The sequence below is a fragment of the Chiloscyllium plagiosum genome, unplaced genomic scaffold, assembly GCF_037043375.1.
Source record: "Chiloscyllium plagiosum isolate Xiang-an unplaced genomic scaffold, Cpla_swu_hap1 HiC_scaffold_14, whole genome shotgun sequence".
Taxonomy (NCBI): Eukaryota; Metazoa; Chordata; class Chondrichthyes; order Orectolobiformes; family Hemiscylliidae; genus Chiloscyllium; species Chiloscyllium plagiosum.
In genome coordinates, this window is record NW_028270152.1 from 79,945,965 (window position 1) to 79,968,973 (window position 23,009).

General features: G+C 48.2%; 1 protein-coding gene across 1 annotated transcript in view; it reads left to right on the forward strand.

Annotated features, from left to right (window-relative positions):
* The window catches only part of LOC122559109 (nuclear receptor subfamily 2 group C member 2), a 155,208-nt gene extending 139,008 nt beyond the window's left edge, over positions 1 to 16,200 (forward strand). Inside the window, exons 12-14 of the mRNA XM_087994559.1 lie at positions 4,352 to 4,489; positions 13,884 to 13,989; positions 15,187 to 16,200. Coding sequence (XP_087850685.1) covers positions 4,352 to 4,489; positions 13,884 to 13,989; positions 15,187 to 15,355 — 413 coding nt within the window. The 3' untranslated portion in view covers positions 15,356 to 16,200. The remainder of the gene's footprint in view (positions 1 to 4,351; positions 4,490 to 13,883; positions 13,990 to 15,186) is intronic.
* Positions 16,201 to 23,009: the final 6,809 nt, after the last annotated feature.

Sequence of the window (23,009 nt, forward strand, 5' to 3'; positions counted from 1 at the left end):
CTTCCAAAGTGAATCACCTCATTCTTCCTCATTAAACTCCATTTGCCACCTCTCCGCCCAGCTCTGCAGCTTATCTATGTCCATCTATAACCTACAACATCCTTCTACACTATCCACAACACTATCAACCATTCTATTTTCTGCACATTTACTAACCCATCCTTCTATACCCTTATCCAGGTCATTTATAAAAATGACAAACAGCAGTAGACCTTGCTGTACACCACTAGTTCTGGATGTAGGTTTGCTTGCTGACCTGAAAGGTTCATTTTCAGATGTTTCGTCACCCTACCATGTAACATCTTCAGTGAGCCTCTGGACGAAGCACTGCTGATGTTTCCTGCTTTCTATTTATATGTTTGGGTTCCCTTCGGTTGGTGACATCATTTCCTGTTCTTTTTGTCGGGGGTGGTAAATGGGGTCCAAGTCAATGTGTTTGTTGATAAGAATTCCGGAATGCCATGCTTCCAGGAATTCTCGTGCGTGTCTCTGTTTGGCTTGTCTTAGAATGGATCTGTTGTCCCAGTCGAAGTGGTGTCCTTCCTTATCTGTAGATAAGGATACTAGTGAGAGAAGGTCATGTTGTTTTGTGGCTAGTTGATGTATCTCTTATGACCTTTTCCAACACTTGAACCCACAACCGAATAAGGCTCCCTGGTCTATAATTACCAGGGTTGTGTCTACTCCCTTTCTTGAACTGTAACTTGCTAACTTGTAACTCTCAAGCGTCCTAACTGAGCCTTCACATCTCATCCTTACATAAGCCTTCATTTTCCTCTTGACAAGAAATTCAACTTCCTTAGTAAACCACGGCTCCTGTGCTCGACAACGTCCTCCCTGCCTGACAGTACATGCTTTTCAAGGACACGCAGTAGCTGTTCCTTGAATAATCTCCACATTTCAATTGTGCCCATCCCCTGCAGTTTCCTTCCCAATCCTATGCATCCTAATTCTTGCCTAATTGCATCGTATTTGCCTTTTCCCCCAGCTGTAACTTTTGCCCTGCGGTATATACCTATCCCTTCTATCCCAAAAGTAAACCTAATTGAATTGTGGTCACTATCACCACAGTCTTACCTACCTCCAAATCTAAAACCTCGCCAGGTTCATTACACAGTACCAAATCTAATGTGGCCTTGACTCTTGTTGGCCTGTCTACATACTGTGTCAGGAAACCCTCCTGTACTCGTTGCACCGGAACTGAACCATCTAAAGTAGTGTAGTATTCCCAGTCAGTATTTGGAAAGTTTAAATCCCCATAAAAACTGCCCTGTCACTCTCGCTCCTATCAAGAATCGTTTTTGCTATCCTTTCCTCAACATCTCTGGAACTATTCGGAGGCCTATAGAAAACTCTCAACAGGGTGACCTCTCCTCTCCTGTTTCTAACCTCAACCCCAATTACCTCAGTTAATGAGTCCTGAAACGTCCTTTCTGCTGCCATAATACTGTCCTTGACTAACAGTACCACACCAACCCCTGTTTACCATCTTCTCTGCTCATACTGAAACTTCTTAACCCCAGAATCTGCGACAACCATTCCTGTCCCTCCTCTATCCATGTCTCCGAAATGGCCACAACATCGAATTCCCAGGTACAAACCCATGCTACAAGTTCACCCACCTTGTTCCGATGCTCCTGGCGTTGAAGTAGATACACTTCAAACCAACTTCTTGCTACCCAGTGCCCTCTTGTGACCTTGAAACCTTGTTTCGGACATAACTGCTCTCAACCTCCTGTGTCCTCGAACTACAATTTGGGTTCCCAATCCCCTGCTGAATTAGTTTAAACGAGCATTAGCAATTATTCCCCCAGGATATTGGTACCCCTCTGGTTCAGGTGAAGACCATTCTGTTTGTAGAGGTCCCGCCTCCCCCAGAAAGAGCCCCAATTATCTAGGAATCCAAAACCCTCCCTCCTGCATCATCCCTGTAATGATGCGTTCAACTGCTCTCCTTCCTATTCCTCCTCTTGCTAACAGAGTTAGCAACCCTGTTCTAGTAATAAGCTTCCATCCTAATTCCCTGAATTTCTGCCTTAAATCCCCATCTCTCTTCCTGCCCATGTAGTTGGAGCCTATGTAGACCATGACTTAGGGCTGCACCCTCTCCTCCTCAAGGATCCGGAAAACACAATCAGAGACATCACGAATCCCGGCACCTGGGAGGCAACACACCAACCATGAGTCTGTCTCATTCCCATAGAGCCTATCTATGGAGTTCCCAATGACTAATACATGGTTGTTGGCAGGCAGAAAGCCTTTTTCTTCAGTAGCTGGTCACTAATCCATAGCTGAAAATGTGTTGCTGGAAAAGCACAGCAGGTCAGGCAGCATCCAAGGAGCAGGAGAATCGACGTTTCGGGCATGAGCCCTTCTTCTGAGGAAGAAAGGCTCATGCCCGAAATGTTGATTCTCCTGCTCCTTGGATGCTGCCTGACCTGCTGCGCTTTTCCAGCAACACATTTTCAGCTCTGATCTCCAGCGTCTGCAGACCTCACTTTCTCCACTAATCCATAGACCAATCAACCTCTTGTTGCCACCCAGCTGCATCTGAATACAGAATCTCTCGTCTCCAGTTTGTCTGTAACCACTTCAATTCCTGCTTGTCACGCAATTGTTTACACGATGCTTAACATCAATTCAGAATATTTTGTTTTTCAAGACATACAGCAACTCTTGCAAAACATCGGTTTTAAAACAGTTCTTCCCTATTTGTCTACATTTCAAAAAGCACAAAAGTAATAGTCTTTACAATACCAGATTGAGTGATTAATCAGGTTTAGTTGACCACCTAATGCTGCATGGTTGTGTAAATCAAAATGATCACAATATAATCAAATTCAACATAATGGTTGATAGGAAGAAATGTAAAACAGCAACAAAAATTCTAGATCAATGCAAGGTTAACTTGGGTGCAAACAGACACAGTCTGTTCATAGCAAATTGAGCAAGTCTGTTCAGGCATAAATTTGTTAAAAAAAAAAATACAGGGGAACCTCGATTATCCGAATGAGATGGGTGGGCACTATTTCGTTCGGTTAATCAATTAAATGCCTTTCCTTTGGGGCTGGGAGTTTATAAAGTCTGCTCCCCCTTTAGGAGACTGCAGCAGCTCAAAGCGCACGAACCCTCGTCCCCAACACCGCCCCCCGCCCGCTCCCAGAACCCGTCCAAACCCCCCCCAACCCCGCCCACTGCCTGCCCACGCCCCCCCCAGCCCCGTCCAACACCGCTCCCCACCTCCCAACACCATCTTCCCCCTCCCAACTTCATCCAACACTGCCTCCCAACACTGTCCAACAGCTCCCCCCACCCCCCCAACACTGTCCAGTACTGCCCTGCCCTCATTCTGGTATGGCCAGACTGGACACCAACAATAAGGCTGCTGCTTTTGTGGGGTAAGTCTCCAAATAACACACACACACACGCGCACAGCCACAACTCCACACATAACTTTTTGACAGGTTCCATGTTTGCCCTGTACAGGACAATGTTGGAGAGATTATCTGGGGAAGTGGGGAGGTTTAGGGTACACTCCAGGGAAAGTGTGGGGGGAGAGAGAGAGAGAGAGAGGGCGGGAGATTAGTCATTTGGAGACGGTGCCTGTTTAATCATTGTAAACAAAAGATGCAGTCACTGTTGGAAACACATCTTTGATGTAATGTTTCTGTCGAGACTTCGAGATCTCCTTTGGATAATCCGATTTTTGGATAGTTGATATTCGGATAATTGAGGTTCCTCTGTTCGAGGATGTAGGTGCCTACTCAAAAAAACCAGCAATGGATGATAAACGAGGAAAGAGACGACGAACGTATCAGAGCAGTGAAAAGAGAGTATGATAAGAAACTTGTGAGGGATAGTAAAATCAACACAATATTTCCAACATTTATATTTGAGAGAAGTGTGGTCACAGACAATACGAGCTCATTGATAACTGATGATAATGATTTTAAAAGCAAAGAAATGGTGGACATTTTGACTACAAGATAAATGGAGGGGCATGTGGGCTGTGAGTTTGAGGACCTGACTTTCATATAAACATAGGAAATACATCACTACACCCAGGCCAATGTTCCAATAAATAGAGCTCTCGCTCTTGTGGCAACCTCACCAGCTGCCAAACTGGTTGGCCAATTCCTTTCCAACCCGTGACTCAGATCCTCCCTGACTGAGAAATATCTGCAGAGTTGAGAATTCTCCCATCTCCTGATAACCTGACCCCCCCATAAAAATCCCTCTCTTTTTGCCAGACCTGCTGAGTATTTTCAGCATTTTCTGTTTTTAAACTCACGATCGTGGTAAGCTGTTAGATAACTGGATTTAGTCCTGAAAGCTGTTTCTCTTTTGACAGACAAGCTTTCTGCAGACAGAGTGAAAGTGGTGATGGAACACATTTGGAAGCTGCAGGAGTTCTGTAACCACATGGCCAGGCTGGGTATCGATAGGTTCGAGTATGCGTACCTCAAGGCTATCGTTCTTTTCAGTCCTGGTAAGGCTTCCATATTCTTAAAATATAACCAAGAGTAATGCAAGAGTGACTTGGTCTCTTTAGTTTCTGATTTTGTGGGCATAACTGTCTCCTCTTCGCTATGGCAGCTCAGCTGAGAATATCTGTCAGGCGTACTGACAAGTAATGGAGGCTAGCATCTCCACTGGTCAATGGCTCTGGATAGGATTGCTCCTTATTAACCAGATGGAGCTGTTATGCTGTGGTGCTATCTGATGCCTTTGACCTTCACCTAGCTTTATTACAAACATCCAGAGGATGTTGCTCGTTTTTTTCTGAGACAAGAAACTACACTGTGTCCCCCATCCAGGAATGTATAGGTTTGGATAAGGAGAAAACGGGAGCCTTATTGTAGATACCAAGGCTTCAGAGCACCAGAAGCCCTGGAGGTATATGGAGAGAAGATTACTTGAAAATAAATTAAGAAAGTTAGGTGGGGGGTGGGGTAGGGAGTGGGGATAGGGGGTTGGCAAGAAAAAACACGACTGGATAAATTAAAGGAAAATTCAAAGAAGTTTTAGAGTCATGAATTTGTACAGCTATATAGCATCGAAAGAGACCCTTTCGTCCAACTCCATGTCATCCAAATATCCTAAATTAATCTACCAGCATTTCACCCATATATCTCCAAACCCTTCCTATTTATGTACCCATCCAGATGCTTTTTTAAATGTTGCAATTGTACCAGCCTCCACCACTTCCTCTGGCAGCTCATTCCATTCACACACCACACTCTGTGAAAAAGGTTTCCCCTTAGGTCCCTTATATATCTTTCCTGTCTCACCTTAAACCTATGCCCTCTAGTTGTGGACTCCTTTACCATTGGGAAAAAGACCTTGGCTCTTCCCCCTATCCAAGCCCTCATGATTTTATAAGCCTCTGTAAGGTCACCCTTCAACACCATACGCTTCAGGGAAAATACATACCAGCCTATTCAGCCTCTCCCCATAGCTCAAGCCCTCCAAGACGAAAGTGGGAACTGCAGATGCTGGAGATCAGAGTCAAGATTAGAGTGGTGCTGGAAAAGTACAGCAGGTCAGGCAGTATCAGAGGAGCAGGGAAATCGACATTTCGGGCTTTTGATTTTCCTGCTCCTCGGATGTTGCCTGACCTGCTGTGCTTTTCCAGCACCACTCTAATCTTGACTCCAACCATAGCACCATCTTTGTAAACCTTTTCTGCATCCTTTCAAATTTAACAACATCATCCCTATAGCAGGGAGACCAGAATCGAACGCAGTATTCCAAAAGTAGCTTTAGCAGCCATTGACATCCTAACTCCTATATTTAGTGCACTGACCAATAAAGGCAGTGAACCAAATTCTTGTTGACCTGTGACTCCACCTTCAAGGAATTATGAACCTGCACCCTCAGGTCTCTTTGCTCGGCAATATTCCTCAGGACCCGAACATTAAGTGTATAAGTTCTCTCTGGTTTGTCTTACCAAAATACAGCACCTTACGTTTATCTAAATTAAACTCCATCTGCCACTCAGCCCATCTGATCAAAATCTGTTGTACTCTAAGATAAACTTCTTCACCGTTCACTACACCACCAATTTTGGCGTCATCTGTAAACTTACTAACCATTCCTCCTATATGCATATACAAATCATTTATATAAATAATAACAAGTATGTTAGGGACAAGAGGATAATATGGGAGAGTAGGGCCCGTTGTGTGGAGCTGAGAGATGTAGCTGAGGTTTTAAATGAGTACTTTATATTAGTAAAGAATGATATATTTCTAGAAATCACAGAAGTGGTTTGTGATATGCTTAAACAAATAATAGCTTCTCCCTCTCAATTGTTAACAACTTAAGAGGGTTTAAAATTGGAGAAGTCCTCAGGCTGAGATGAGATGTATCCAGGGCTGATGTGGGAGGCAAGAGAGAAGATTGCAGGGCCTCTAACATTAATTTTCAAATCTTGACCAGACACAAGACATAGTAGAGACACACGACATGCCAGAGAACTGGATGGCATCTGGCAGCTAATGTGGTTGTTCAAGATGGTGGTACTAGGGAACTGTAGGTTGAACTAATACCTTATAAGGGACCAGAAAAATCTTCACTTGATGAGGGAAGGATAAGGATTAATTAATCAACAAGGCTTTGTCAGAGGAAGATCAGGTGTGATGATTTCATTGAGATTTTCAAGGAGCGGACTCGATATGTTAATGAGAGCCAGGCAGTGGATAGATCTACATGTATTTTGTAAGGTTTTTGACAAGACCTTGCAAGGTAAAAGCATGAGAGGTCGAGGGAAATCTGGCAAATTTGATCTAAAATTCCCTAAGTAGCAGGAGACAGAGGATGATGATAGAAGGATGTTTTTGTGACTGCAAGCTGTATCCAGTGGCCCACCACAGGGGGTCAGTATTGGGTTCCCTGCCATTTTCTGTGTACATGAATGATCAAGACCTGACTGTCGGAGGTTTGATCAGGAATTTTTGCATATGACACATTATGGTATTGTGGTAAATAGTGAGGACAGAAGCTTTAGTTTATGGGCAATATGGATGAGTTGGGTAGATGGGCTGAACAGTGGAAACTGGAATGTAATAGTGAAAAGTGTGAGGCGAGGAATTTTGGGCGGGGGGGATTAACAAGACATGGGGTACAAGGTTTGCGCAAAGATTTGTAGCTTGGATGCCAGTTGCTGTAGTTGTGAGTATGTTCGCTAAGCTGGGAAGGTGATTTGCAGATGATTTACCCTCTATCCAAGTGGCACCTTCAGTGCTTTGGAGCCTCCTGTAAAGCACTGCTGTACTGTGTCTTCTGGAAGTTATTTAGAGCCATAGAGTCATAGAGATGTACAGCATGGAAACAGACCCTTCGGTCCAACCCGACCATGCTGACCAGATATCCCAACCCAATCTAGTCCCACCTGCCAGGACCCGGCCCATATCCCTCCAAACCCTTCCTATTCATATACCCATCCAAATCCCTTTTAAATGTTGCAATTGTTTCAGCCTCCACCACATCCTCTGGCAGCTCATTCCATACACGTACCACCCTCTGCGTGAAAAAGTTGCCCCTTAGGTCTCTTTTATATCTTTCCCCTCTCACTCTAAACCTATGCCCTCTAGTTCTGGACTCCCCAACCTCAGGGAAAAGACTTTGTCTATTTATCCTACCCATGCCCCTCATAATTTTGTAAACCTCTATAATGTCACCTCTCAGCCTCCGACGCTCCAGGGAAAACAGCCCCAGCCTGTTCAGCCTCTCCCTGTAGCTCAAATCAGGAGACCAGAATTGCATGCAATATTCCAACAGTGGCCTAACCAAAGTCCTGTACAGCCGCGACATGATCTCCCAACTCCTGTACTCAGTACTCTGACCAATAAAGGAAAGCATACCAAACGCCTTCTTCACTATCCTATCTACCTGCGACTCCACTTTCAAGGAGCTATATACCTGCACTCCAAGGTCTCTTTGTTCAGCAACACTCCCTAGGACCTTACCATTAAGTGTATAAGTCCTGCTAAGATTTGCTTTCCCAAAATGCAGCACCTCGCATTTATCTGAATTAAGCTCCATCTGCCACTTCCCAGCCCATTGGTCGAACGCCTTACTGAAGACCATTAAGATCACATCTACTGTTCTGCCCTCATCAATCTTCTTTGTTACTTCTTCAAAAAACTCAATCAAGTTTGTGAGACATGATTTCCCATGCACAAAGCTATGTTGACTATCCCTAATCAGTCCTTGCCTTTCCAAATAGATGTACATCCTGTCCCTCAAGATTCCCTCCAACAACTTGCCCACCACCAATGTCAGGCTCACCGGTCTATAGTTCCCTGGCTTGTCTTTACCGCCCTTCTTAAACAGTGGCACCAAGTTTGCCAACCTCCAGTCTTCCGGCACCTCACCTGTGATTATTGATGATACAAATATCTCAGCAAGAGGCCCAGCAATCACTTTTCTAGCTTCCCACAGAGGTCTAGGGTACACCTGATCAGGTCCTAGGGATTTATCCACCTTTAACCGTTTCAAGACATCCAGCACTTCCTCCTCTGTAATCTGGACATTTTGCAAGATGTCACCATCTATTTCCCTACAGTCTATATCTTCCATATCCTTTTCCACAGTAAATACTGATGCAAAATATTCATTTAGTATCTCCCCCATTTTCTGTGGCTCTACACAAAGGCCGCCTTGCTGATCTTTGAGGGTCCTATTCTCACCCTAGTTACCCTTTTGTCCTTAATATATTTGTAAAAACCCTTTGGATTTTCCTTAATTCTATTTGCCAAGGCTATCTCATGTCCCTGTTTTGCCCTGCTGATTTCCCTCTTAAGTATACTCCTACTTTCTTTATACTCTTCTAAGGATTCACTCGATCTATCCTGTCTATACCTCACATATGCTTCCTTCTTTTTCTTAACCAAGCCCTCAATTTCTTTCGTCATCCAGCATTCCCTATACCTACCAGCCTTCCCTTTCACCCTGACAGGAATATATTTTCTCTGGATTTTTGTTATCTCATTTCTGAAGGCTTCCCATTTTCCAGCCGTCCCTTTACCTACGAACATCTGCCTCCAATCAGCTTTCGAAAGTTCTTGCCTAATGCCATCAAAATTGGCCTTTCTCCAATTTAGAACGTCAACTTTTAGATCTGGTCTATCTTTTTCCATCACAATTTTAAAACGAATAGAATTATGGTCACTGGCCCCAAAGTGCTCCCCCACTGACACCTCAGTCACCTGCCCTGACTTATTTCCCAAGAGTAGGTCAAGTTTTGCACCTTTTCTAGTAGGTACATCCACATACTGAATCAGAAAATTGTCTTGTACACACTTAAGAAATTCCTCTCCATCTAAACCTTTAACACCATGGCAGTCCCAGTCTATGTTTGGAAAATTAAAATCCCCTACCATAACCACCCTATTATTCTTACAGATAGCTGAGATCTCCTTACAAGTTTGTTTCTCAATTTCCCTCTGACTATTGGGGGGTCTATAATACAATCCCTATAAGGTGATCATCCCTTTCTTATTTCTCAGTTCCACACAAATAACTTCCCTGGATATATTTTCCGGGAATATCCTCCCTCAGCACAGATGTAATGCTATCCCTTGTAATGATGTAATGCCACTCCCCCTCCTCTCTGGCCTCCCTTTCTATCCTTCCTGTAGCACTTGTATCCTGGAACATTAAGCTGCAAGTCCTGCCCATCCCTGAGCCATGTTTCTGTAATTGCTATGATATCCCAGTCCAATGTTCCTAACCATGCCCTGAACTCATCTGCCTTCCCTGTTAGGCCCCTTGCATTGAAATAAATGTAGTTTAATTTATTAGTCCTACCTTGTCCCTGCCTGCCCTGACTGTTTGACTCACTTCTGTTCTCAGCTGTACCAGTCTCAGTTCGATCTCTTTCCTCACTACCCACCACCCCCATCTTACTAGTTTAAATCCTCCCAAGCAGTTCTAGCAAATTTCTCTGCCAGTATATTAGTCCCCTTCCAATTTAGATGCAATCCGTCTTTCTTGTTCAGGTCACTTCTACCCCAAAAGAGATTCCAATGATCCAAAAATGTGAATCCTTCTCCCATACACCAGCCCCTCAGCCATGCATTCATCTGCTCTATCCTCCTATTCCTGCCCTCACTAGCTCGTAGCACTGGGAGTAATCCAGATATTACTACCCTTGAGGACCTCCTTTTTAAGTTTCTGGCTAACTCTCTGTAATCTCCCTTCAGAATCTCAACCTTTTCCCTTCCTTTGTCATTGGTTCCAATGTGGACAATGACCTCCTGCTGGCCCCTCTCCCCCATGAGAACATTCTGCACCCTCTCTGAGACATCCTTGATCCTGGCACCAGGGAAACAATACACCATTCTGCTTTTTCTCAGCTGGCCACAGAAACGTCTGTCTGTACCTTGGACTATAGAATCCCCTAACACCATAGATCCTTGAAGACAACAGGATAGATAGATAGATAGATAGATAGATAGATAGATAGATAGATAGATAGATAGATAGATAGATAGATAGATAGATAGATAAAGTGGTTAAGAAGGCATAAGGGTTACTTGCATTGAAGACAAGAGCAGGGAGGTTGTGATGGAACAGCATAAGATAATATTGAGGCCACAGCTAGAGTACTGTTTGCAGACTGGTCTCCGCACGACAGGAAGGATGTGATTGCACTGGAGGGATGCAGAGGAGATTCATCAGATGTTGCCTTGGCTGGAATGATTCAGCTATAAAGAGGAATTAGATGTTTTCCTTAGGTAGTATATTACAATCTATAGGAGTCAGAGGTCTACAGCACAGATAAAGGCCCTTTGGCCTACTGAGTCTGCAGCAGTCAAAAACAACTAGCTAACTATTCTAACCTCATCTTCCATCACTTGGCCCATGGCCTTATATGCCTTGGATTTACAAGTGCACATCTAAATACTTCTTCAATGTTATGAGGGTTTCTGTCTCTACCACCCTCATGTTCAGTGAGTTCCAGATTCCCACACCCTCAAGATGAAAATGTTTTTCCTCACATCCCTTCTGAACCTTCCGCCTTCACCTTAAATCTTTGGCCCCTGGGCATTGATCCCTCCAACGTTTCTTCCTGTCTGCCATATCTATGTCCCTCAAAATTTTATACATCTCAATCATGTCCCCTCTCAATCTCCACTGCCCTAAGGAAAACAGCCCCAGTTTGCACAATCTCTCTTTATAATGGAAACTCACAAGCCTATGCAAATGTATCTTTGGAACAGAGAAAGTTGAGGAGGGGACTCTGATAGAGGTTGTATTCGATTATGAAGGACATGGACAGGATAGATAGAAAGTTCCCATTAGTCAAAGGTTCAATAGTAATGGGGCATAATTTTAAGGTGAAGGGCAGGAAGTTTAGTGGAGACTTAAAGAAAACTTTTTCTCACAGAGGGTGATGGGGGTATGTAATGCAGGGAGAGTAGTTGAGGCTGGAAATCTCACAACCTTTATAAAGTGCTTGGGTGGTCACGTGGAATGTCATAACATTAAAGACGATAGGTTGAGTGCTGGAAGATAGGGCTGGTGTAGATTTTGTGTAGCTTTGGTAGGAGAGACTTGCTGGGCGGAAAGGGCTCTTCTGTACTCTCTGATTCTAAGTGCACCACCTCACACTTATCAGGAATGAATTCCATTTGCCATCTGACCAGTCCATCTATATCCTCCTGTAATCTAAGGATATCTTCCTCACCATTTATCACCCGTCTGCAATATTTTTTCATCTGCAAACATACTGATCAATCTTCCTATATTCAAGTCATCATTTGTATCTACCACAAACAGCAAGGGCCCCAATACTGACCATGCGAACGCATACTTCCATTCAGCAAAATATCCCTCAAGCATCACCATCTGCTTCCTGCCACTAAGCCAATTGTGGATCCAATTAGCCAAATTTCCTTGGGTTCCATAAGTTCTTACCTTTGCTATTAGTTTCCACTGTAGGACCTTATCAAAGTCTTGCCGAAGTCCAAGTAAGCGTCATCAAAAGTATTTCCCTTATCTACATACCTGATCATCCCTTTGAAAGATTCAATCAAATTGGTCAGACGTGACATCTCTCCAAAAGAGCGTGCTGACTGTTCTTGATTAATCCCTTCCTATCCAAATGCAGATTAATTCTGTCCCTCAGAATTGCTTCCAATAATTTCTAATTTGTTAACCAGCCTGCTATGTGGCACCATATCAAATGCTTTCTGAAAGTCCAAATATACAAATCCATAACAATAAACCCATCCACTACCTGTATCACTTCTTCAAAAAACATGATTAAATTTGTCAGACGTGGCCTACCCTTGACAAATCCATATTAACTGTCTAGTATTAACTTATTTTTCTCTAATACAGTATATTTACTGTGTCCTGTATTATGTCATCTATCAGTTTTCCCACGATTGATATCAAACTGACAGGTCTGTACCATCCTGGTTATCTTTTGCCCCTTTCTTAAACAACGGTGTCACATTTGCAATGCTCCACGACCCTGGAACTAATCCTGTGTTCAGAAATTTCTGTCAGTAGCTCTGCGAATTGCTCCTTTACCTATGTCAGCAATTTAGCATGTGTCCCATCTGGACTTGGCAATTTCTTCACCAAAGTTTTTAGCACCTTTATTCATATCATCATACTGCTCAATAGAAGAATGAGAAGCAACCTTTTTGAGACAATAAAGATTCTTAGAGGATTTGATAGGGTAGATGTGGAAAAGTTACTTCCCCTTGTGGGAGAGCCTAAGACCAGAGGGCATAAGCTTATTGTAAGGGGGTCACCCAATTGTGACAGAGATTAGGGGCATTTTCTCCACTCAGAAGACAATGAATCTGTGAAATTCGTTGCTGCAGGGGATTGTAGAGTCTGGGTTGTTAAGTATATTCAAAGCTGAGGTAGACAAATTTCAATCAGTGAGGAATCATGAATATTGGGAAAAGGCAAGAAAGTGCACTTGAAGATTTAGATCAGCTATGATCTCGTTGACTGGTAAAACGAATGCGATGAGCTAGATGGCGTACCTGTGCTGCTACCTTATATGGTCTCTGGTCATCTAACAAAGAAGGCTGAATGGAGACTTGATTGAAGTGTGCAGAATTATGAAGGGTAGATAGGAAGAAATGTCTCCCCTTAGTAGAGAGATCAATAACTAGGGGGCATAGATTTCAGTAAAGATTTCAGGAAAGTTTAAAGGGAACTTGAGGAAAAAGTTTCTCACCCAGAGATTAGTGCGTATCTGGTGTAGATGGGTGTTTGATGACTGGTACAGACACAAAGGGCTGAAGGGTTTCTTTCCATGTTGTATCAGTCTGTGACTCTATGACACATTCTTAATATACCTGACATGTCTTAAGTAAAAGATTTCTCTCCATCTCCTATCTATGTTCTTTGTCAATGATTTTAATTTATAATTCGATCATAGAAAGAAAGCTTTATTAGCTCCATTAAAAGCTCTCATCATGTTAAAAAAAAAATGTCATCAGGTCACCTCTCTTCCAAGCAAACAAAGCAATTTCTCTTCGTAGCTGAAGTTCCTCATATCTGGTCACAAGCCACTCCTCTCGAAAGTTCTTCCATCAACCCTGATGTCTGGAGCCCAGAATTATTTCCATGGCTCCGAGCTGAGGCCTAATTTCAGTTTGAGAGAAACTCTTTTCTATTCTGTTCTTGCACTTACAAACCCCAAACCAACATATCAGCTTGCCTTGGTACATTTGAGAATTAGTGTAAGTTTGCATCAATACATCATTTTACATTTTCCCAATATGCAGCCATTTATCTCTTGCTATTGGTGTTCATTTCACATTTTACTTCAGAAATCAAGATTCTTTGTGGAGATTAGAGGATTTTCTTCCATATTTATTAACTTACCCTTTACTGTTCTGCTGCAGATCACCCAGGTCTCAATAGTACCAGTCAAATTGGAAAGTTTCAAGGCAAAGCACAAATGGAGCTGCAGGATTATGTGCAAAAAACATATCCTGAAGATAGCTACAGGTAGGATCTAGCAGCTTCCATATTCTCACAATAGTCAGCATCAGGTTTGTTCTGAAATGGTGCTTTGAACTGAGAGTACCAGGAATTGTAGATTTCATCAGCTCAGCTCTTGACACAATTTATGAAGTAGATCGTGTAGAAATTGTCTCAAATCAATTACTTCAAGGATCAATGAGAGGGATTTAAAGGAAAGAGCAGTTAGATGGCAGAGAGCTCTGTATTTAAGCAAAGAGATGGGGAAGCAGTTGAAATGGTATTTCCCAATGAGTGTGGTAAAGAAGGCAAATGTGTTGTTGCACTTCATACTGAGAGAAATTGAGTACAAGACCAGGTATGTCTTGCTGCGAATGTGTAGGGCTTTGGTGAGAGAAGACCTGCAGTATAGTGTTTAATTTTGGCCTTTTCGTCTTAGGAAGGTTGTTGTGATGATGGAGGGATTGCTTACCAGACTGATACCTGGGATGATGTGTGAAGAGAGACTGGATCACTTGGGATTATATTCACTGGCGTTGAGAAGAATAAGAAGGGATCTAACGAAAATCTGTAAAACGTTAACAAGACTAAAGAGAATAGATGCAAGAAGGATGTTTCCAATGACTGGGGAATTGAGAACCAGGGCTCACAGTCTTATATCGTTATCCAGGGGAGGCCATTTAGGACTGAGATGACGAGACCTTCCTTCATACAGAGAGTGGAGATTCTGTGGAATTCTGTGCCACAAGAAGTGTTTGAGGCTAAACGTTGAATGTTTGGAAGTTAGATATATTTCTTAGGGCTAAAGGGTTCAAAGGCTATGGGGTGAAAGTGGGAACAAGTTACAGAGCTGAATGATCAGCAATTATTAGACTGAATAATGGAGAAGGCTCAAAGGGCTGAAAGGCCTACAATTGCTTTTATTTTCTATGTCATTATTAAATCAAATATTAAACAGTAACAACAGACACCTGTAGTGAGACTGAAAATGTAATGTAACATTGTAAATAAGGAGAGCATTGATTCAGAGTTGTTGGGATACAGTGAGTGGTAGAGTCAGCACAGCTGTCTGTAAATATAAAACGTGAGGATTGGGGAATCAGTTCATTCATTTCAAAATCATGCATAGTGCAGCTTAAAGCATCAATATGTTGTTAAAATGAGCAGGATAGATAAGTGAAAACAAAAGATCTTGAATCAATTAATGTTGATTTAACTTGACAGATTGGCCCGAATTCTTCTCCGCCTGCCGGCTCTTCGATTGATGAATTCCAGCATCACGGAGGAGCTCTTCTTCACTGGACTGATTGGGAATGTTCAGATTGACAGTATCATCCCTTATATCCTGCGAATGGAAACTGCAGAATACAACAGTCAAATCATTGGCACTTAACCCCGTGGAACAGGTTCTTCAGCTCATCATTAAACATGACAGCTCCATCAATGAGAGGCGAGAGAGCAGAGCACAGCTTGGACTGCACTATCAGAAAGCAAATAAGAACTTCACTGCATACTCCATTCCCTGTATGCTCCACTCCCTGTATGCTTCACTCCCTGTATACTCCACTGATTGCAGTCTCAGCTCACTGCACACTGTGCTCCTTACACATTCTTATTCTGTACACTCTACTCACTGCAAACTCCGTTTCCTCCACACTGCTCCGTACACACTTCATTCACTGTATCTCCACTCCATAGACACCTAAATATCCCATTCACTACACATTCCAGTTTCTACACATTTGGTTCACTGCAGACACTGCTCCCAACACAACCAATTCACGACAGACTGCACTCTACAAAGCATATTCACTGCAGACACTGATCCGAACAAACTGCACACACTGCAGACATTGATCCCGACACAGTGCACTTCCCGCAGACACTGCTTCCGACGCCCTGCACTCACCACAGACACTGATCCCGACTCACTGCACTCAATGCGGACACTGATCCCGACACACTGCACTCACCGCAGCCACTGATCCCGACGCACTGCACCCACTGCAGAGACTGATCCCGATGCACTGCATCCACTGCAGACACTGATCCTGACGCACTGCACTCACCGCAGACACTGATCCTGAAGCACTGCACTCACCGCAGACACTGATCCCGACGCACTGCACTCACCGCAGACACTGATCCCGACGCACTGCAGCCACTGATCTTGAGGCACTGCACCCACTGCAGAGACTGATCCCGACGCACTGCACCCACTGCAGAGACTGATCCCGATGCACTGCACTCACCGCAGACACTGATCCTGAAGCACTGCACTCACCGCAGACACTGATCCCGACGCACTGCAGCCACTGATCTTGACGCACTGCACCCACTGCAGAGACTGATCCCAACGCACTGCACCCACTGCAGACACTGATCCCGAAGCACGGCACTCCCCCCAGACTGATCCCGACACACTGCACTCCTCCCAGACACTGATCCCGACACACTGCACTCCCCCCAGACTGATCCCGACACACTGCACTCCTCCCAGACACTGATCCCGACACACTGCACTCCCCCCAGACTGATCCCGACACACTGCACTCCTCCCAGACACTGATCCCGACACACTGCACTCCCCACAGACACTGATCCCGACACACTGTACTCACCGCAGATACTGATCCCGACACACTGCACTCCCCCCAGACACTGATCCCGACACACTGCACTCACCGCAGACACTGATCCCGACACACTGCACTCACCGCAGACACTGATCCCGACACACTGCACCCACCGCAGACACTGATCCCGACGCACTGCACCCACTGCAGACACTGATCCCGACACACTGCACTCACCGCAGACACTGATCCCGACACACTGCACCCACCGCAGACACTGGTCCCGACGCACTGCACCCACTGCAGACACTGATCCCGACACACTGCACTCACCGCAGACACTGATCCCGACACACTGCACTCACCGCAGATACTGATCCCGACACACTGCACTCACCGCAGACACTGATCCCGACACACTGCACTCCCCCCAGACACTGATCCCGACACACTGCACTCACCGCAGACACTGATCCCGACACACTGCACTCACCGCAGACACTGATCCCGACACACTGCACCCACTGCAGACACTGATCCCGACACACTGCAACCACTGCAGACACTGATCCCGACACACTGCACTCACCGCAGACACTGATCCTGACGCACTGCACCCACTGCAGACACTGATCCCGACACACTGCACTCACCGCAGACACTGATCCCGATGCACTGCACCCACCGCAGACACTGATCCCGACGCACTACACCCACTGCAGACACTGATCTTGACGCACTGCAGCCACTGATCTTGACGCACTGCACCCACCGCAGACACTGATCCCGACGCACTGCACCCACTGCAGACACTGATCCCGACGCACTGCAGCCACTGATCTAGACGCACTGCACCCACCACAGACACTGATCCCGACGCACTACACTCACTGCAGACACTGATCCCGACGCACTGCACTCACTGCAGACACTGATCCCGAAGCACGGCACTCAATGCAGACACTGATCCCGACGCACTGCACTCCCCCCAGACTGATCCCGACACACTGCACTCCTCCCAGACACTGATCCCGACACACTGCACTCCCCACAGACACTGATCCCGACACACTGTACTCACCGCAGATACTGATCCCGACACACGTCACTCACCGCAGACACTGATCCCGACACACTGCGCTCACCGCAGACACTGATCCCGACACACTGCACTCACCGCAGACACTGATCCCGACACACTGCACTCACCGCAGACACTGATCCCGACACACAGCACTCACCGCAGATACTGATCCCGACACACTGCACCCACCGCAGACACTGATCCCGACGCACTGCACCCACTGCAGACACTGATCCCGACACACTGCACTCACCGCAGACACTGATCCCGACACACTGCACCCACCGCAGACACTGATCCCGACACACTGCACCCACTGCAGACACTGATCCCGACACACTGCACCCACCGCAGACACTGATCCCGACACACTGCACCCACTGCAGACACTGATCCCGACACACTGCACTCCCCACAGACACTGATCCCGACACACTGTACTCACCGCAGATACTGATCCCGACACACGTCACTCACCGCAGACACTGATCCCGACACACTGCGCTCACCGCAGACACTGATCCCGACACACTGCACTCACCGCAGACACTGATCCCGACACACTGCACTCACCGCAGACACTGATCCCGACACACAGCACTCACCGCAGATACTGATCCCGACACACTGCACCCACCGCAGACACTGATCCCGACGCACTGCACCCACTGCAGACACTGATCCCGACACACTGCACTCACCGCAGACACTGATCCCGACACACTGCACCCACCGCAGACACTGATCCCGACGCACTGCACCCACTGCAGACACTGATCCCGACACACTGCACTCACCGCAGACACTGATCCCGACACACTGCACTCACCGCAGACACTGATCCCGACACACTGCACTCACCGCAGACACTGATCCCGACACACTGCACTCCTCCCAGACACTGATCCCGACACACTGCACTCCCCCCAGACTGATCCCGACACACTGCACTCCTCCCAGACACTGATCCCGACACACTGCACTCCCCCCAGACTGATCCCGACACACTGCACTCCTCCCAGACACTGATCCCGACACACTGCACTCCCCACAGACACTGATCCCGACACACTGTACTCACCGCAGATACTGATCCCGACACACTGCACTCACCGCAGACACTGATCCCGACACACTGCACTCACCGCAGACACTGATCCTGACGCACTGCACACCCCGCAGACACTGCTCCCGACGCACTGCACCCACCGCAGACACTGATCCCGACGCACTGCACCCACCGCAGACACTGGTCCCGACGCACTGCACCCACTGCAGACACTGATCCCGACACACTGCACCCACCGCAGACACTGGTCCCGACGCACTGCAGACACTGATCCCGACACACTGCACTCACCGCAGACACTGATCCCGACACACTGCACTCACCGCAGATACTGATCCCGACACACTGCACTCACCGCAGACACTGATCCCGACACACTGCACTCCCCCCAGACACTGATCCCGACACACTGCACTCACCGCAGACACTGATCCCGACACACTGCACTCACCGCAGACACTGATCCCGACACACTGCACCCACTGCAGACACTGATCCCGACACACTGCAACCACTGCAGACACTGATCCCGACACACTGCACTCACCGCAGACACTGATCCTGACGCACTGCACCCACTGCAGACACTGATCCCGACACACTGCACTCACCGCAGACACTGATCCCGATGCACTGCACCCACCGCAGACACTGATCCCGACGCACTACACCCACTGCAGACACTGATCTTGACGCACTGCAGCCACTGATCTTGACGCACTGCACCCACCGCAGACACTGTTCCCGACGCACTGCACCCACTGCAGACACTGATCCCGACGCACTGCAGCCACTGATCTAGACGCACTGCACCCACCACAGACACTGATCCCGACGCACTACACTCACTGCAGACACTGATCCCGACGCACTACACTCACTGCAGACACTGATCCCGACGCACTGCACTCAATGCAGACACTGATCCCGACGCACTGCACTCCCCCCAGACTGATCCCGACACACTGCACTCCTCCCAGACACTGATCCCGACACACTGCACTCCCCACAGACACTGATCCCGACACACTGCACTCACCGCAGATACTGATCCCGACACACGTCACTCACCGCAGACACTGATCCCGACACACTGCGCTCACCGCAGACACTGATCCCGACACACTGCACTCACCGCAGACACTGATCCCGACACACTGCACTCACCGCAGACACTGATCCCGACACACTGCACTCACCGCAGATACTGATCCCGACACACTGCACCCACCGCAGACACTGATCCCGACGCACTGCACCCACTGCAGACACTGATCCCGACACACTGCACTCACCGCAGATACTGATCCCGACACACTGCACCCACCGCAGACACTGATCCCGACGCACTGCACTCACCGCAGACACTGATCCCGACACACTGCACTCACCGCAGACACTGATCCCGACACACTGCACTCACCGCAGACACTGATCCCGACACACAGCACTCACCGCAGATACTGATCCCGACACACTGCACCCACCGCAGACACTGATCCCGACGCACTGCACCCACTGCAGACACTGATCCCGACACACTGCACTCACCGCAGACACTGATCCCGACACACTGCACTCACCGCAGACACTGATCCCGACACACTGCACTCACCGCAGACACTGATCCCGACACACTGCACTCCTCCCAGACACTGATCCCGACACACTGCACTCCCCCCAGACTGATCCCGACACACTGCACTCCTCCCAGACACTGATCCCGACACACTGCACTCCCCCCAGACTGATCCCGACACACTGCACTCCTCCCAGACACTGATCCCGACACACTGCACTCCCCACAGACACTGATCCCGACACACTGCACTCCCCCCAGACTGATCCCGACATACTGCACTCCTCCCAGACACTGATCCCGACACACTGCACTCCCCACAGACACTGATCCCGACACACTGTACTCACCGCAGATACTGATCCCGACACACTGCACTCACCGCAGACACTGATCCCGACACACTGCACTCACCGCAGACACTGATCCCGACACACTGTACTCACCGCAGATACTGATCCCGACACACTGCACTCACCGCAGACACTGATCCCGACACACTGCACTCACCGCAGACACTGATCCCGACACACTGCACTCACCGCAGACACTGATCCCGACACACTGCACTCACCGCAGACACTGATCCCGACACACTGCACTCACCGCAGACACTGATCCTGACGCACTGCACACCCCGCAGACACTGCTCCCGACGCACTGCACCCACCGCAGACACTGATCCCGACGCACTACACCCACCGCAGACACTGATCCCGACGCACTGCACACCCCGCAGACACTGCTCCCGACGCACTGCACCCACCGCAGACACTGATCCCGACGCACTACACCCACTGCAGACACTGATCCCGACGCACTGCAGCCACTGATCTTGACGTACTGCACCCACCGCAGACACTGATCCCGACGCACTACTGCACCCACCGCAGACACTGATCCCGACGCACTACACCCACTGCAGCCACTGATCTTGACGCACTGCACCCACTGCAGACACTGATCCCGACGCACTGCAGCCACTGATCTTAACGTACTGCACCCACTGCAGACACTGATCCCGACGCACTGCAGCCACTGATCTTAACGTACTGCACCCACTGCAGACACTGATCCCGACGCACTGCAGCCACTGATCTTAACGTACTGCACCCACCGCAGACACTGATCCCGACGCACTACTGCACCCACCGCAGACACTGATCCCGACGCACTACACCCACTGCAGACACTGATCCCGACGCACTACACCCACTGCAGACACTGATCCCGACGCACTACACCCACTGCAGACACTGATCCCGACACACTACACTCACCGCAGACACTGATCCCGACACACTACACTCACCGCAGCCACTGATCTTGACGCACTGCACTCACTGCAGACACTGATCCCGACGCACTACACCCACTGTAGACACTGATCCCGACGCACTACACCCACTGCAGACACTGATCCCGACGCACTACACCCACTGCAGAAACTGATCCCGACGCACTGCACCCACCGCAGACACTGATCTTGACGCACTGCACTCACCGCAGACACTGGTCCCGACGCACTGCACTCACTGCAGACACTGATCCCGACGCACTACACCCACTGCAGACACTGATCCCGACGCACTACACTCACCGCAGACACTGATCCTGACGCATTGCACCCACTGCAGCCACTGATCTTGACACACTGCACCCACTGCAGACACTGATCCCGACACACTGCACTCACTGCAGACACTGATCCCGACGCACTGCAGCCACTGATCATGACGCACTGCACTCACTGCAGACACTGATCATGACGCACTGCACCCACTGCAGCCACTGATCATGACGCACTGCACTCACTGCAGACACTGATCCCGACACACTGCACTCACCGCAGACACTGATCCTGACGCACTGCACTCACCGCAGACACTGATCCCGACACACTGCACCCACTGCAGACACTGATCCCGACACACTGCACCCACCGCAGACACTGATCCCGACACACTGCAGACACTGATCCCGATGCACTGCAGACACTGATCCCAACGCACTGCACTCACCGCAGACGCTGCTCCCGACGCACTACACCCACCGCAGACACTGATCCAGACGCACTGCACTCACTGCAGACACTGATCCCGATGCACTGCAGTCACCGCTGACACTGATCCCGATGCACTGCAGTCACCGCAGACACTGATCCCGACGCACTACACTCACCGCAGACACTGATCCAGACGCACTGCACTCACTGCAGACACTGATCCCAATGCACTGCACTCACCGCAGACACTGATCCCGACACACTGCACTCACCGCAGACACTGAGCCAGACGCACTGCACTCACTGCAGACACTGATCTCGATGCACTGCAGACACTGATCCCAATGCACTGCACTCACCGCAGACGCTGCTCCCGACGCACTACACCCACCGCAGACACTGATCCAGACGCACTGCACTCACTGCAGACACTGATCCCGACGCACTGCACTCACCGCCGACACTGATCCCGACACACTGCACTCACCGCAGACACTGATCCCGATGCACTGCACCCACCGCAGACACTGTTCCCGACACACTACACCCACCGCAGACACTGATCCAGACGCACTGTACTCACCGCAGACATTGAGACAGACGCACTGCACGCACCGCAGACACTCATCCCGACACACTGCACTCACCACTGACACTGATCCCGATGCACTGCACTCCCCCCAGACACTGAACCCGACGCACTGCACTCACCGCGGACACTGATCCCGACACAC